Source organism: Papaver somniferum, chromosome 7 (assembly GCF_003573695.1).
Source record: "Papaver somniferum cultivar HN1 chromosome 7, ASM357369v1, whole genome shotgun sequence".
Classification (NCBI taxonomy): domain Eukaryota; kingdom Viridiplantae; phylum Streptophyta; class Magnoliopsida; order Ranunculales; family Papaveraceae; genus Papaver; species Papaver somniferum.
This window is the reverse complement of record NC_039364.1, coordinates 14,601,152-14,615,695: the sequence shown is the minus strand read 5'-3', so window position 1 is coordinate 14,615,695 and position 14,544 is coordinate 14,601,152. Positions and strand designations below refer to the sequence as shown.

Here is a 14,544-nt window from a genome sequence, read left to right as displayed (position 1 = left end):
GCAACTTGAGATCTACCTGTATCTCAGGGTTACACAACATGTAAAAACCACTAAAAGAGCAGGCATGATACGTGCGGATAACAATATATAAGAAAAGAAAATGGCAAAATCTTTGCTGCCAACAGGAACGTTGTCCTGCATCCTGGACCCTGGTAGTAGTAGTACATGTGTAAGGTACCTAGCCAATATAGAGCTTTCCAATGCAGATGGAAAAGTAGCATTTGAAGACAAACAATAAGTTTGGTTGTGATTAACGACATATTTGAAATGTAAATCATGATCGCTATCACACAGAACTCTGCCTACTTAAATCTATTGTTCACATATAGTTTATTGATTAATAACGACAGACTTACATTTATCTGTGCTCTGACCACCCTAGTACAATGTCTGCAATATTCGGATACACTCAATTGTCAAAAGCAGTAGCTATGTAAAATTAAGCTCGGCAGTGAGTTACATATTCAGGTCATACCTAAAAGATCTGACATTATGGTGAAAGTTCGGTTTGGTGCATTTTATATGACTCAATCTAGAACCATAACTAAAAATTTAAACAACTGAAACAAAACTTCTCAATATAAATGTAATCAAAATTGGATAATAATCAGATAGATGGAAACTGACTAAGACAAACATTAACTGCTTACCAATGTCACGGTAAATCCTATGACCAGACCAACACACTTGTAAATGTTATTAGGTAAACTAAACATAATAACTCATGCATTTATATGCAGTAGTTAAGGAGATTGCTTGATGGGAACTTGGCGATAGCCATACAAACACATTGAAACACCTCAACATTCGCTTATCTCTCCTCTTTTGTTAATAGTACCAAAGAATAGTGGCAAGAGCTTTGATAATGTAGCTAGTTCAGAAAGCTAAGTGTCAAAATGAGAGAATGTTGCCAGACGATGAACCAAATGAAAAAAATAATACTCACATATTTACTCAAAGGAAAAAACAGATGTCTGCATTAATCTGACAAGTTTAACAGTAAAGCAAGAGTATTCTTATACACCTATACTCTCCTAAAATCCAACTCCCAACAGCCAACACCATACAGTCGAACAACCAAATAAAATAAATTCCAATATGGTCATGAAGATTAATCATATTATTGTTTTTGAAAGTCATTCTGTGCAGCCCTTCAAGACACACTTTGGCACAAGCATAACGATACAAAATAAACCATCAAGAAGCACTTAGCATAGTTGCACGAGATAAACCATCACTCTAACATGACCGACAAAAATCATCCTTTTTGCCTAAAACTATATGGACCCTAAAAAGATGTATAGTTTCCTAGGTCATAGCAGTCCTGATTTACAACTTCACACTAAACTTCAGTTAACAGGCGCTATAAGTTACGATGATAACTACTAGATTAAGCCAAAAGGCCTATGTCAAACATAAAACATCAATTCCAGCATAGCAAAAAAGCTCAGCAGCCAGCAATCAATCTTACAACCACTTCTGAGAACCTAAAGGTTATAATAAATCTAACTTGCAACATGGCCACCAAATACAGAACCCACAATCAAGTTTACTTGTCCCACTCGGTCAGCAGTTAGCTAAAGCAACTTATGCAAAGATTGCAGAGTCAATAAAATCTACACAATATGATTAATTTTTCTGTTATCCAGGTCTTCGGAGATCATACTCAAAGCCCTAACACATTCTATATAATCTAATAAACTATATGTGCACAGATAGCAGACATTCTTTCCTTGTCCAGGTGTTTCATAGTGATTAAAGCATCCTTTCAATAAGCTATATGTGTAATTAGATAACAGAATATCACAAAAAGAAGAAAAAAAAACTGACACAAAGTTGAGATTCAAAACATAAAGACAATTTAACAGTAGCATTACAAAATACTCATTCAGATAATATAAACACGTTTATAAAATCTCAAGTAGAAACCCATATAAATATCTCAAGTAGTACATTAGTATTTCAGAAGCTCAGGGAAGTTTACCAGTTAATAAGCATATCCAGGGATCTCATCTTGCCAGCTGCTTTGTCACAACAAATCACGGGATTCTGTCTCCTCGATTTAGCGAGCTGACTCCATTGGATTTATATCTTCATCTCCTAATTCTTTCAACGAAACTAAGGTGTTTCTGTGAGGGATTATTTGTGTATATGTACTAAAATCCAAAAGTTTTCTCGAGCCTGAAGGTATTGGGTCATAAATATCGAGAGCTATCATCGAAACATAAAACACCACCTCTCTTGGTAAAGGCTAATGGTTCTCTTCTGAGATTAAGAAACTTTTTACTCCAACCCAATGACTCATTTCCCACCTGCTTTTTCAGTAGCCATATGTCAGAACATGGGCATCCCGTGATTTGACAGTCATATCTGATAGAAAAATATAGAACCCCATCCAGAACACCTAGAGCTAGAGTATAATGCTGCCACATTCTACCTGGTGGGAAAGGAGGTGGTGAAATAGGTTCGCAGAACTTCTCCTCAGCAAAATCAAAAACATAAACCATTCCTCCTCTTTTATCCATCCAATGCAGTGCTGCATTCACAAATACACCATCATGAAAAAATAAATTGTAAAATTCAGATTCCAACCTCCCAACATTTTTCCACCCATTCCTACTGCCAAGAATGTATACTGCAACATCTGCAAAATCGACTTCTCTCTTATACAATACAACAACTTTATACTCATTAGTTAATGGAAGATAACCAAACCCGTTGGAACAAAAATTATACTGACGATCATCACAATCTCTCTTAATACTGGGAAGCATGACATATTCTCTGGTCACAGGGTTACAAATACAAGCAGTTAGACCATTATATCCATACAGACAGATTAAACCATTAATCGAACCAAGAACTTCACAAGAAAATGGAAATGGAGGGGTGAAATTGATCCTTCTAATAAGTGTCTTATCAAGTTTCTCATCATACTCAAAATAGTGAAGTTGTTTACTCATACCTTCTAGTACCAGAAAACTCAACTTACAAGAATCAGATGATTGATTAAGATGAGATAAATGCAATGAGAGAATGATGGATGATGAGAAACAAGATATCTCCCAAGTTTGCAAACCAATTTGTAGTTTAGAATCGATTAAACGGGCTGTAATGTCGAGTAAATTGTCTGTTGGGAGATTCTTCAAATTCCCCATTAAAGCAGACACTAATTTGAAGAGAGTTTGGAAACCAATTCTAGGGTTTTAATTGAAGATCTGGGAAATTTTGTTGTGGAGAGAGTAAAGTTAAAAGAGAGAAAAAACAGTTCCCGAGGTAAGGGATGCGTTTGTCTACGAGGAACATTGAATTGAAGTCTAACGCAAGCTGGCTAACAAAATGAGGGTTGCCAAGGGCAGGTAGGCTGGGGCTGCTTTTTGAGGTTGGCATTTTTTTTTATTTTGAAGCCTCGATTTAAACGCATAGAATGTGGTTGGGAGGAGCCAAATTTTTTCACACTCTAAGAGCGTATATTTAACATATTCTTCTGATCCAGAGTATACTTATCTCATCTTATACTTTGATGCAGAACATGCCAGAACTGTCTGGAGATGTTTAAATATCAATATTGATGATCAAGTGGCAGCTAAATGTGAAAGCGTCAAAGAATGAGTTATCTCTTTGTTTAATCCTCCTCATGTTAATAGTGCGGAAGAACAAGATACTTGGAAGAAGACTTTAGTGGCTGGTTGCTGGATCATATGGAAGGAAAGATGTGAACATGTGTTTCAAGAAAAAACTCTAAACCCTCTATCTACTGTTTCTAGGGTTAGATTGCATCTGCAAAACTTCTCTTTTGTAGATATAAATCCTTTAACTGAACAAGAACACTCTAATAGTTTAGAGCAGTTACCTAAAAACTTATCTAAACTCGTTGATACTTCCTTTGAGCATACTAATAATTCTTCTGGCACTGGCATGGTGCTAATTTCGAATGCAGGAAACTATGAAAGAGTTAAGGGATCATATGCAGATGGAGTGATTGATGCAGAAGCAAATCAATGTGTGGCTATTTTAGAAGCTCTCAGTTGGGTTAAAGCGCAAAGAATAATTGAAATACACCTGGTAGCTGATGCTGAAGTAGCTGGTGCAGTCCATTACATCTGACAATGTGCAAGTCAGATGGGAGAATAATAATGTTATTTCTAGTATTAAAACTCTAGTTTTTTCTTTTCAAGTTTGCAAAATTTCTCATGTTAGAAGAGAATTCAACTCTATTGCAGATAAAATCTCAAAAGGAGTTAGGAAAGACAAATTAGTTTTAGAAGAGTACATGGATTACTTCATTGTTACAAAGGCTTGCAGTGCCTGAATCTGCATAATCAATAAAACTCCTCTTTCTATCAAAACAATAATGTATTGCCCCATTATCCTCCATGTTTATAATCTCGACCCTGCTCTCCTCCCCTCTTTTCTCTGCAAAAAAAAACAACAACTCGTGTAACCGTTTTCTCCCTTAGAGGACTCTAAATGTAGCGGATTTTCTTAACACTGGAAGCGACTATGTTGACTTTATTATCACATTCAAAACCATTCAACTTGTGTGCATTTCTAGGATAGTAAAAAGAAAGAATTTGAATGTATCTAGTAAGGGATGGGATTTACCTGTATTAACATATTTACACATTTATTTTTACTTTTTACTAACAGGTGTTACACAGTGGGAAAAAAAGCTACATCCCATTATTATCAACTCTATCGGGATGATGCTATGGCTTCTCAGGTCAAGTTTTTGGAGTGGATTGTACCTGTTGTGGATGTAATTGTGATCTCTAGATGGTTTGTGGATTGTACCTGCAGTTCAGATTGCAAGTGGTGGTGCAGGTTGTGCTGAGAAGGAGTTCCAGGTGTTGTCAGTGTGATAAGTACAGGATCATGGAGTGGTTAAGGGAGATGAACTGCGAAGTTATGGGCTAAATGTGAATTACAGGGTATGAGATTGGTATCAATATTGTGAAAGTGTAGTTGAGAATAGGGAAGATATCATTGTGGCGAATGAGATGAGCTGATGTTGATGTCTTGGGAGTTTTTAGTTCTGACATTGTAGCTGAGCTGTAGAGTTTGATTTGTAGCAGTGATGTTTGATAGAAGTAATAGTGTTGAATAGAATTCAACTGAAGTAGTCTACGAAGTGACTGCAACTGATGAATTGTGTGTAGGAAGAGTATGGCTTAGCACTACATCTTAGCCGTTCTCTTTATTATGCAATCTATGTCGTTGATGAAAATTTGAAGGACTAAAACGTCTTTTTAGCTAAGAAGATATGGACAGCTGGAAGATAACTGTAGCTAACTTTCCATCCATCACTTTTGGTCAAAACTTGCCTAGTCTAGCAATAAATAAAAAAAGTGGCCTAGAAATGAAAAGCACCAAAAAAACGGGCCTATTTTTGTAAAAAGCCCTATATATAATGTAAAATCAACGACTATATGGTAGGATATAAGATGTAAACCATATTTCAATTGCAAGGCAGGGAAATGTAAAACACAAAAGTGAAGGATAATAAGAAATCTTTACCGGCATAATGGGACAACAATTACAATGCTGGCTAATAAACCACCTTGTATTTTGGAAATTTGAGATATATGCATGATTCTTATTATTTTTTACTATGTATTTATAGATATTTGAAATTCTAGTTTCAATGATGTATCACCGATAAAAACCGATATTATCTTTTGTGTAGGTGTATCGGATCCGAACGATACATGGCCTGTACGCGGTATTAACTACCTTGGATGTGATGCAGGTTAATTATGTAATGGGTTATAATGTGTTTTAATGAACATAACAAGTTATAATAATCTAGTTCAAAACTATGAAATTTCAGAATTCAAATCAAGTTAAGGCTAGGAATTTGTCATTTCAATACTATGGACCTAGCCGTAAGTTTCAAAAATTTATTCGTTCTTATGGCTTGGAAGACACCATAAAAACTTTGTCGTAAACCTAAAAACATAGATTTGTGGCTAGTTCTATCGTTGAGCAACATAGTTGTAAACCTTACAACTACAAAAAAACACAGTTGTACGACTAATTATGTACCTAGTCGACCTAGACGTAAACCTGACGAACTACAAGAAAACTTTGTGTACTGACAATCATTTCGATTTTAACTCATATTCCTTCTTACGACTAGGTATACATTTGCCACAACATAGCCATAAGTGATACTGAATTTCTTTTTACGGATATTGGCGTTTTTAACATAACCGCTAGATTTTAAAGTTCTAAAAGAAGATCTGATAGCTGAGATTGAAAACGCCAAATGGTTTGGCGTCTCATTCACATCTGCGACAGAATATTCATTCCTCTAGACGCCTAACTGTTTGGCATTTTTGAAATTAACACACCTAATGAAATTAACTGTTTGATTCAAGGGAAAAGGCCTTTTAGACTAAGCCTTTTAATGACTCGTACAACCCAACATTCCTGACCCGTAAACCCACGAACCGTTTCATTCATGGTTACACTCTCTTCTAGGGTTTAAACTTTAAACAGTAAAAAATCATACTCAAAACTCTTTTATTTTCACCTCCATTTTCACAGAAATCAATCAAATCCCTAGAATCAATCAATCAATCAAAAACCCCTCAAGGTGGACAGATCTCCGAACATCGATGAATCTCCGGTTCCAGAATCTCTTAGGAGTTCCATACAGATGCGGAAACGTTATAATCTCTGGCAACTCTCAGCTTATTTCACCAGTTGGTAATCGAATGTCAGTTACTGATCTTATTAAATCTGAAATATCAACTTTTACCATGTCAAACTTCATCTAATATATCTAAAATCGCTGTATCTCCTGATGGCAAATTTCTATTATGTGTTGATGAAAACAATCGATGTTTGTTTATTAATCTCAGCCGCCGTGTGATTTTACATCGTATTTCATTTAAAAAACCAATTTCTTCGATTAAATTTCGTCCTGATGGGGGATTGATTGCTATTGGTACTGGTAAATTACAACAAATATGGCGGTCGCCGGGTTTTCGTAAAGAGTTTTTTCCGTTTCAGTTGGTGAGGACGTTTGCGGAGTGTAATGGAGTGGTGACGGCGTTGGATTGGAGTCCTGATAGTAATTATGGTTCGAAGGATTTGGCTGTTAGAGTGTTTTGTTTGAAGAAATTGAAGGGATTGAATAAACCTTATATGTTTTTATCTCATAGGGATACGATTTTGGGGGTGTTTTTTAGTCCTGATAAGGTTATGGAAGAGGTTTCGAGGGCGTATACGATATCGAGGGATTGTTTGATGTGTAGCTGGAAATATGTTGGTAATGAAGGTGGGAAAGCTGATGATATGGAAATGGAATTTTCAGATCCACCTTCTCCGGGCACACCAGAGAAGGGAGGGGATGGTAATGTTGGTAAGAAGAGGAGGAGGAGATTTGGTGGTAATGCTGAATGAAGAAAGTGAGTTTAATCTTCATAGAGGAAAGTGGGAATTGTTAAGGAAAGATAACTTTGGTCAAGCTCCAGCGAGATTGACGTCTTGTGATTACCATCGAGGTCTTGAACTAGTAGTTGCAGGGTTTTCGAATGGTGTTTTTGGGCTCTATCAAATGCCGGATTTTGTATGTATTCATTTGCTTTCGATATCAAGAGAGAAGATTACTACCTCTGTGTTTAATGAACTTGGGAACTGGTTGACATTTGGGTGTGCCAAACTTGGGCAGTTGCTTGTTTGGGAGTGGCGGTCAGAGAGTTATGTCTTGAAACAACAAGGTCATTATTTTGATGTGAATTGCCTGGCATATTCCTAGGATTCACACCTTTTGGATACTGGAGCAGATGACAATAAAATCAAGGTGAAAATAATATAAAATTTTCTTGCAGATTTTAGCTTGAAATTGTTAATTTAGCGTTTCCCAAAATTACATTGCCCCTCTTGGTTTATGCTACACATTCATGTAAGACTTCATGTTCTAGGTTTAGATTTTTATTGTCACATCAGCTATTTTGTTTACCAAAATTGAAACTAACTCCAGTGTGATTCAGAGCTGCAGAGTTTATTTGAAATCTTGATATCTTATGACTTATGATCTTTCTCGATGTTGAAACGAACCCTTGCATACATTATGGCAAGAACAGTTGACATTTTACACGGTTCTTATATAATGCGGCTGTTCTGGTTTTAGTTAAAACTTGCATAAGTTTAGCATGGATGTATGAAAGCCCTCACACACTGTTTTAGGTGGGGCTGATTCTATTGTTAAGCCTAATTTACAAGTTTTATGTCATCAATATACTCCCAATTTGGTTCAGTTTCTTTTCTTTGAACACAGCGTTAAATTGTGGAAGAGTGTCATTGTCTGATAATGATATGAAGTGTCAGACACGGTGAGCATCCTTAACATAAAAACAGGCGAATACATGTCTCAGTCATTTGGTTCTGTAAGTTATTAAGTTGTTTCGCTACCAAGTGCAAATACAAGCAACATATGCCACATCGATATTTAAGTTCTGTTCCACTAAAGTATGAGCTAGTTTGGACACAAGTGTGGTTGAGTGAATACGGTAAAAATAGATTGTTGAATGTCTTGGTACATGAGTTCTCCCCTTTTTCTTATACGGTCTAACCTTGTCTTATTTTCCTATGTTTTTATGCTTGTGATGTTACTTCTGCTGTTTCTTGTTTATTTTTTTTTTTATCTCTATTCCTTCTTGTTACATGTAGACTTATGCTACTAAGCTAATATTTCGCATCACAGGTATGGACGGCTTCATCGGGTTTTTGTTTTGTAACGTTCTCTGAACACACAAATGCAATCACTGCACTGCATTTTACTGGGAACAACAATGCTCTCCTAAGTGCATCTTTAGATGGCACTGTCCGTGCATGGGATATGTTGCGTTATCGGAATTTCAGGACATTTACTACACCATCTTCGAGGAAATTTGTTTCTCTAGCAGCGGATCAGAGTGGTGAAGTAATTTGTGCTGGAACTCTTGATTCTTTTGATGTATGCTTTCTTTCTCAGTGTTTTGGATGCTTCTGATAGCATAAAATTACCTAGAAGGTTAGATGCTATATTCTGACTATTTTGTTAATGTTTCTAGATTTATGTATGGTCGATGAAGACGGGGCGCTTGTTGGACGTTCTTAGTGGTCACGAAGGGCCTGTGCATGCATTGATGTTTTCTCCTACAAATGTAGGTCTTGTTCTTTTAGAACTTTTGATATGTCCATATTACAAACCCCATTTCCGGTCATTTATAATTATACTCCCAATCTCCTAGTCGGTCATATTACAAATGACTTCTCATATTTACAGCCTACAACAATTAACATGTCATGTCGCAAGATCAATTTCCTACTGTTATCATTTCTATTTTTCTACCTCCATATGATCCGTTCCAACTTTTTAAATTCATAATGATGGCCTCCCTTACACATGGGAAGAACTAAATAAAATGTTCGTTTACATTGTTCAGGCAGTCTTAGCTTCATCTTCATGGGACAAATCTGTTCGCCTATGGGATGTATTTGAAGGAAAAGGTGCTGTCGAAACATTCACACATACACATGATGTTCTTACAGTTGTATATCGTCCAGATGGAAAACAATTAGCTTGCAGTACATTAGATGGTCAGATCCATTTCTGGGATCCTATAGATGGGATTTTAATGTATACGATTGAGGGTCGTTGAGACATTGCCGGGGGGCGTCTCATGACTGACAGGAGAACATCAGCTAACTCAAGCTCAGGAAAGTGTTTCACAAACTTGTGTTACTCTGCTGATGGCAGTTATATGTTGGCTGCGGGAACTAGCAAGTATATATGTGTGTACGACATTGCAGATCAGGTTGGTTTTCTATCTTTTACTTGTCTTGTGCTGGTTATAATTACCTTATAAATGCTGTTTCCCTATTTGGTTATAAATGAATTACTATGATACATCAATATGAGGTGTCTGCAATCAAATTACCTTTTATAAACTAGTTGCATGCTGTGTTATTATCAGGTCAGCTTATGAGTTGAGTTGTGCCATACTACAGGTATTGTTACGAAGATTTCAAATAACCCTCAACCTTTCTCTGGATGGGGTTTTGGACTTCTTAAACTCGAAAAAGATGACTGATGCTGGGCCAATGGATTTAATTGATGATGATGATAGTGATGTAGAGGAAGGCATTGACAAACAAACCAGGACAAAGTTGGCCTATAATCTGTCGGGGTCCATGCCAAACAATGGAAGGCCTATTATTCGGAAAAAGTGCCTAAAAATTGCACCAACTGGCTGAAGTTGGGCAGCTGCGACGACAGAGGGTGTTTTAATCTATTCAATGGACGAATCTTTTGTTTTTTATCCCACAGATCTTGACATGGATGTTACACCAGAGGTACTCATTTCTTCATTTTTATAGTGTTTCTCTTGGTTCCGTTTTGTAGCCTCTCTTCCTGATGTTCCTTTACCTCGTTGTTCCTTTATCTGAGGATCAACACCACAGGGCTTTGTTGCTCAGTTTCCGTCTAAATGAGGATTCTGTAATTAAACACTGTATAATGTCGGCGAAACCAACAGACATACCGGATGTTGCTTCATCAATCCCCTTCAGATATTTTCAGAGGCTAATGGAAGCACTATCAAACCTGTTGGAAAATTCCCCATACCTGGAGTTTATTCTGCGGTGGTGTCAGGTGTGTCTTACAGTTTTGACTTACTCCGATGCTTGCTTTCCAAAGAAATTTCGGTCGTTAAACATAGCACACTGATAGGTTAACATTTGTTTGGTTGCACTTTCAGGAATTCTGTAAAGCTCATGGTCACTCGATTCAGGAGAACTCCAGAACTCTGCATCCATCTCTAAGACCTGTTGAACAAGGCAATTACTAGATCACACCAGGATCTATCTGAGACCTGTTCATCAAATTTGTATTCTCTTTAGATACTTAACCTCTACAATCACGAGGAACTGACCGCCATCCTTGTAGGGTTATTTTCGCAGTAATTGTAACGGCATCTCCAACTGGACCATGTTCTCACTATTTCCTAAATGGTTTAGTACAATGATTTAGTCTGCTTGTACAACTTTAATGGTTTAGTACAATGATTCTCACTATTTCCTAAATTATTAGTAATGTGATAAAACCTTTTCTGAGGGCGCTGGTTGGATTCTCTTCCAGTCCATTTATATATATCTCAAGAAAGAAAACTTCCTTTTTTCCTTTTCTTTCATTGAAGTGAAATGTTCACCTCCATTAATGCTATGTTGGCATGGGTTACAGAGTTTCAGGAAAATTTTACAACTCGTTTGCAGAAAAACCTTGCACGAAAAAACCTTATAGATACCAGAAGATTGTCACAATTTTGGTCCTGCATAAAAACGGAAGATACCCGTTATCCCCTTGTTGACTTGTGCGTTGGACCCAACAAAAGAAAATGGAAAAACTATTCCAAATATTTAGAAAAACTACTTTTTCTTTTTTAGCCATCTAATTTTAGTATAAGTTGTTTCCATCATTTAACGTTTAAAAGGAAAGATTAAAAGTATGGCTAAATTGGTGGCCCTGAAAAAATAATCGGGACCCTATCTACAGGACAAAAAAAGGTCATGAAATAATAATTAGGAGTTATCCCTTATCCCTAACTTTTTTAAAAGGCTAAACTACCCCCAAATTATTAGTGGTAGTTAAGTTAATTAATTGTTAATTAGTTTAATTAGATTAAAATCAGACTTAGGGATAAAATTTTGATAAAAGAAAAATTGGGTTTTTGAGTTGTGGAGAGGAAGAAGTTGAGTTTTGGGGGAATTCCAGTAGAGGAATCATATTGCTCAAAAAGAAGGAACCAATCCTCAAAATGAAGAACCCGAAGTTCAAAACAATCAGGTAAACTTCCTATACTCTTAAAATTGTGTGAATGATGCCCCAAGTGGTCGATTCATGTACATTGTGCAACTACTCAGAGTGAAGGTCGTTAACTCGAGAGGGTAATAAACGAACGACTCTAAGGAGTCGTCAATTACTTGACACAACCTTTGACGACTCAAACCTGCAACTTTTGCAGGTTATGAAAAATCGTCAACCAAGTGTGATATAATTGACGACTCCAGCTAGTTAAGTCATATAGAGTCGTTAACTTAATACGTTTAGAACCCAACGACTCTAAAACTTTTTACTCTCTAAAGATGTTACTCTTAGGGTCGTTAATTAGGAATTCCTATATACTGATGACCTTAGCGAGCCATTTCATAGATCAAGGGTCGGCAAGCAAAATTTATAAACCAAACGACCATTCAACATCGTTAACAACTTCACATGACGACCCTTCAACATAGTTAACGACTACAACCATTTGACATGACGACCCTTCCTATTTTTTGAACAGGGAACAAATTTTGTATCATATAGAGTCGTTAGCGATTTAGAAATCCCTAGAAGACACTATTCTAGGACAGAAAACCAGGTTTAGGATCGTTATCTACTACACCCTAATGGTTAACGAGTTTTTATCAATTCACATGCATATCAAAAATCGTTAAGCAATAAAAAACCGTGGCTAACGATTCTGGAACTGTAACTGCAATTTTGCAGTGTAAAACCTAATTTTTTTTAGTTCACTTACGATGATGAATCGGTGAGAATTTTTTTTCTCAGAAGTCGTTAATGGAATGGGAAACAGTGGGAGAGAGGGAGCGGAGGAGAAGAAGAATGGGAGGAGAAGAAGTTATTAGAGAAGGGTAAAATAGTTATTTCACCATCATTTTGGAATCCCCATATATCTTTTGGTGTGGGTATAAAATGTGTCCTGGCCCCCAATTAGTTTCCATGGCCCCCAATTCAGCCTTGATTAAAAGGTACACAAACCGTGTGCGAGATTATATAACTGAAGAGCGAACTGCCTACAAAAGAAGTAACAAAACATTATACAACTGAAGAGCGAACTGCCCACAAAAGAAGCAACAAAACAGAAATACAGCTAAAGCAAAGTTGTAAACAATAAAAAAGACCACTGCCTATTGGCTGAACAATAAAGATCACTGCCTATTGACAATGAGAGAACTCGTCAACATCTTCTATAATTAAGTCATCGTGATTTTTTACGACATCTCTAAATATTTCTCCACGATTAGTAGAGGTGAAAAATCTAAGCCCCATAAAGAACCATGTATCATTAGTTTATCTTCCGATATTTTGTTAAGAACTTTAGTTTTAGGAAGTTTTTTCTTTTTTAAACTTGCAATAGTACTATTTGGGAGCATACTTGTATTTTTTGATTTGATATTTAATTTCATACCAATTCCACTAATTGACTTGCACGAAGACGGCTTTGCGATGCTAGCTTTTGAATCTTCCAAAACCAATTTGGAAGTGCCCGCTTCTTCTTTTTTTTCTTCTTCTTCTTCGAATTCATGAAACCTGTTATGGATTTCAAAACTTGGGAATGACGGGATCGATAGATGAGGTAATTGCACTTTCCACTTTTTTTTTCCGGTGCCTTTCTTTCTTTTATAAGAAAGAAACTCACCAAGAACCTTTCTTTTTCAATTACCTCCTCTTCTTCTTCTTCTTCTTCTTCTTCTTCTTCTTATCAATAACAACATCCAAACTCTTTTCTCCTTGTACCATCAGACTATCACTCAAAGGTGTAGAAACAAATCCTTCTTCAATGCTCCCATTTAGTTCTTCTGACTCAGTCACATTAATGATCGGTTTTGTGCCATTAGGAACTATCTTTTACGTTGTTTCATCTTTATCTTCGAGTACCATATTGAACTTCTCAAGTAACGAAAGTGGCCCTTGTCATTATCATTCTCCATTTTTACTTTCCAAGTTGATAAGATCTTCCCAACTCCTCCTAGCTGATTTTTTTTCTTTGTTGTCCAATGTGCTCTACTCTTTGTCCATTTAGTTGCCCATTTGGTGTTGGAGTGCCCAAAGGAAAAGCAAAGACTACACTTTGGTGGTCTCCATTGATATTCCACCGGAAAATTCACGACGAAAGCACCATCAAGCCATAGAGGAATGTGGCTTGGATAAGTGCAATCGAAATTGATTTCAACCAAGACTCTAACATAGGTAAGTCTAGTCGTAAGTCTAGTCTTTTTTAGAGTACATTCATCCATCATTAGGGGATTACCAACAAAACTAACAATTGGACTTAATCCTACTTTGTTCCACAGATGAATAAGAACATTATATATAAATATCCAAACAGGAATGGTCTTCATCTCTGTATTTGAGTTTTCAAGCAAAGGTGTCCAGGGTCTAACCACAAACAGTTTTCCTAAAATGTAGAAAGATCCAAAATCTAGTGCTACTGCTCTATCTTCCATATTCAAGAATTTAAAGAAGAAATCATTACTTCCATGGATAGTAATTTTTACCCCTGCATTCATCATCCAAGTATTGGCAATTGCAAATTGAACTTATGAGAATCCGCGTCTTTTTCTAATGAAGTAGCCAACGACCAAGTTCTCACAGTCTCTAGTTGCTTCTTTTAGAATTTCAGAAGAGATTGATACCGCCTCCTTTCCTTCAATCAATGTAAAGGGTTGATAATCTAATGAACAATCTTCACTGATCTTATTTGGCAG

At 36.5% G+C, this 14,544-nt stretch overlaps 1 protein-coding gene and 1 pseudogene across 1 annotated transcript; one reads left to right on the top strand and one right to left on the bottom strand.

Annotated features, from left to right (window-relative positions):
- Positions 1 to 1,851: 1,851 nt before the first annotated feature.
- Positions 1,852 to 3,292, bottom strand: LOC113295976 (F-box/kelch-repeat protein At3g06240-like). Its single transcript, XM_026544300.1, has 2 exons — positions 2,438 to 3,292; positions 1,852 to 2,312 (listed from the first exon to the last, which is right to left on the bottom strand). The coding sequence occupies exons 1-2, from the start codon at positions 3,156 to 3,158 to the stop codon at positions 2,302 to 2,304; spliced, it is 732 nt and encodes a 243-aa protein (XP_026400085.1). The 5' UTR covers positions 3,159 to 3,292; the 3' UTR covers positions 1,852 to 2,301.
- A 3,235-nt stretch (positions 3,293 to 6,527) lies between these two features.
- LOC113295970 lies at positions 6,528 to 11,151 on the top strand (annotated as a pseudogene).
- Positions 11,152 to 14,544: the final 3,393 nt, after the last annotated feature.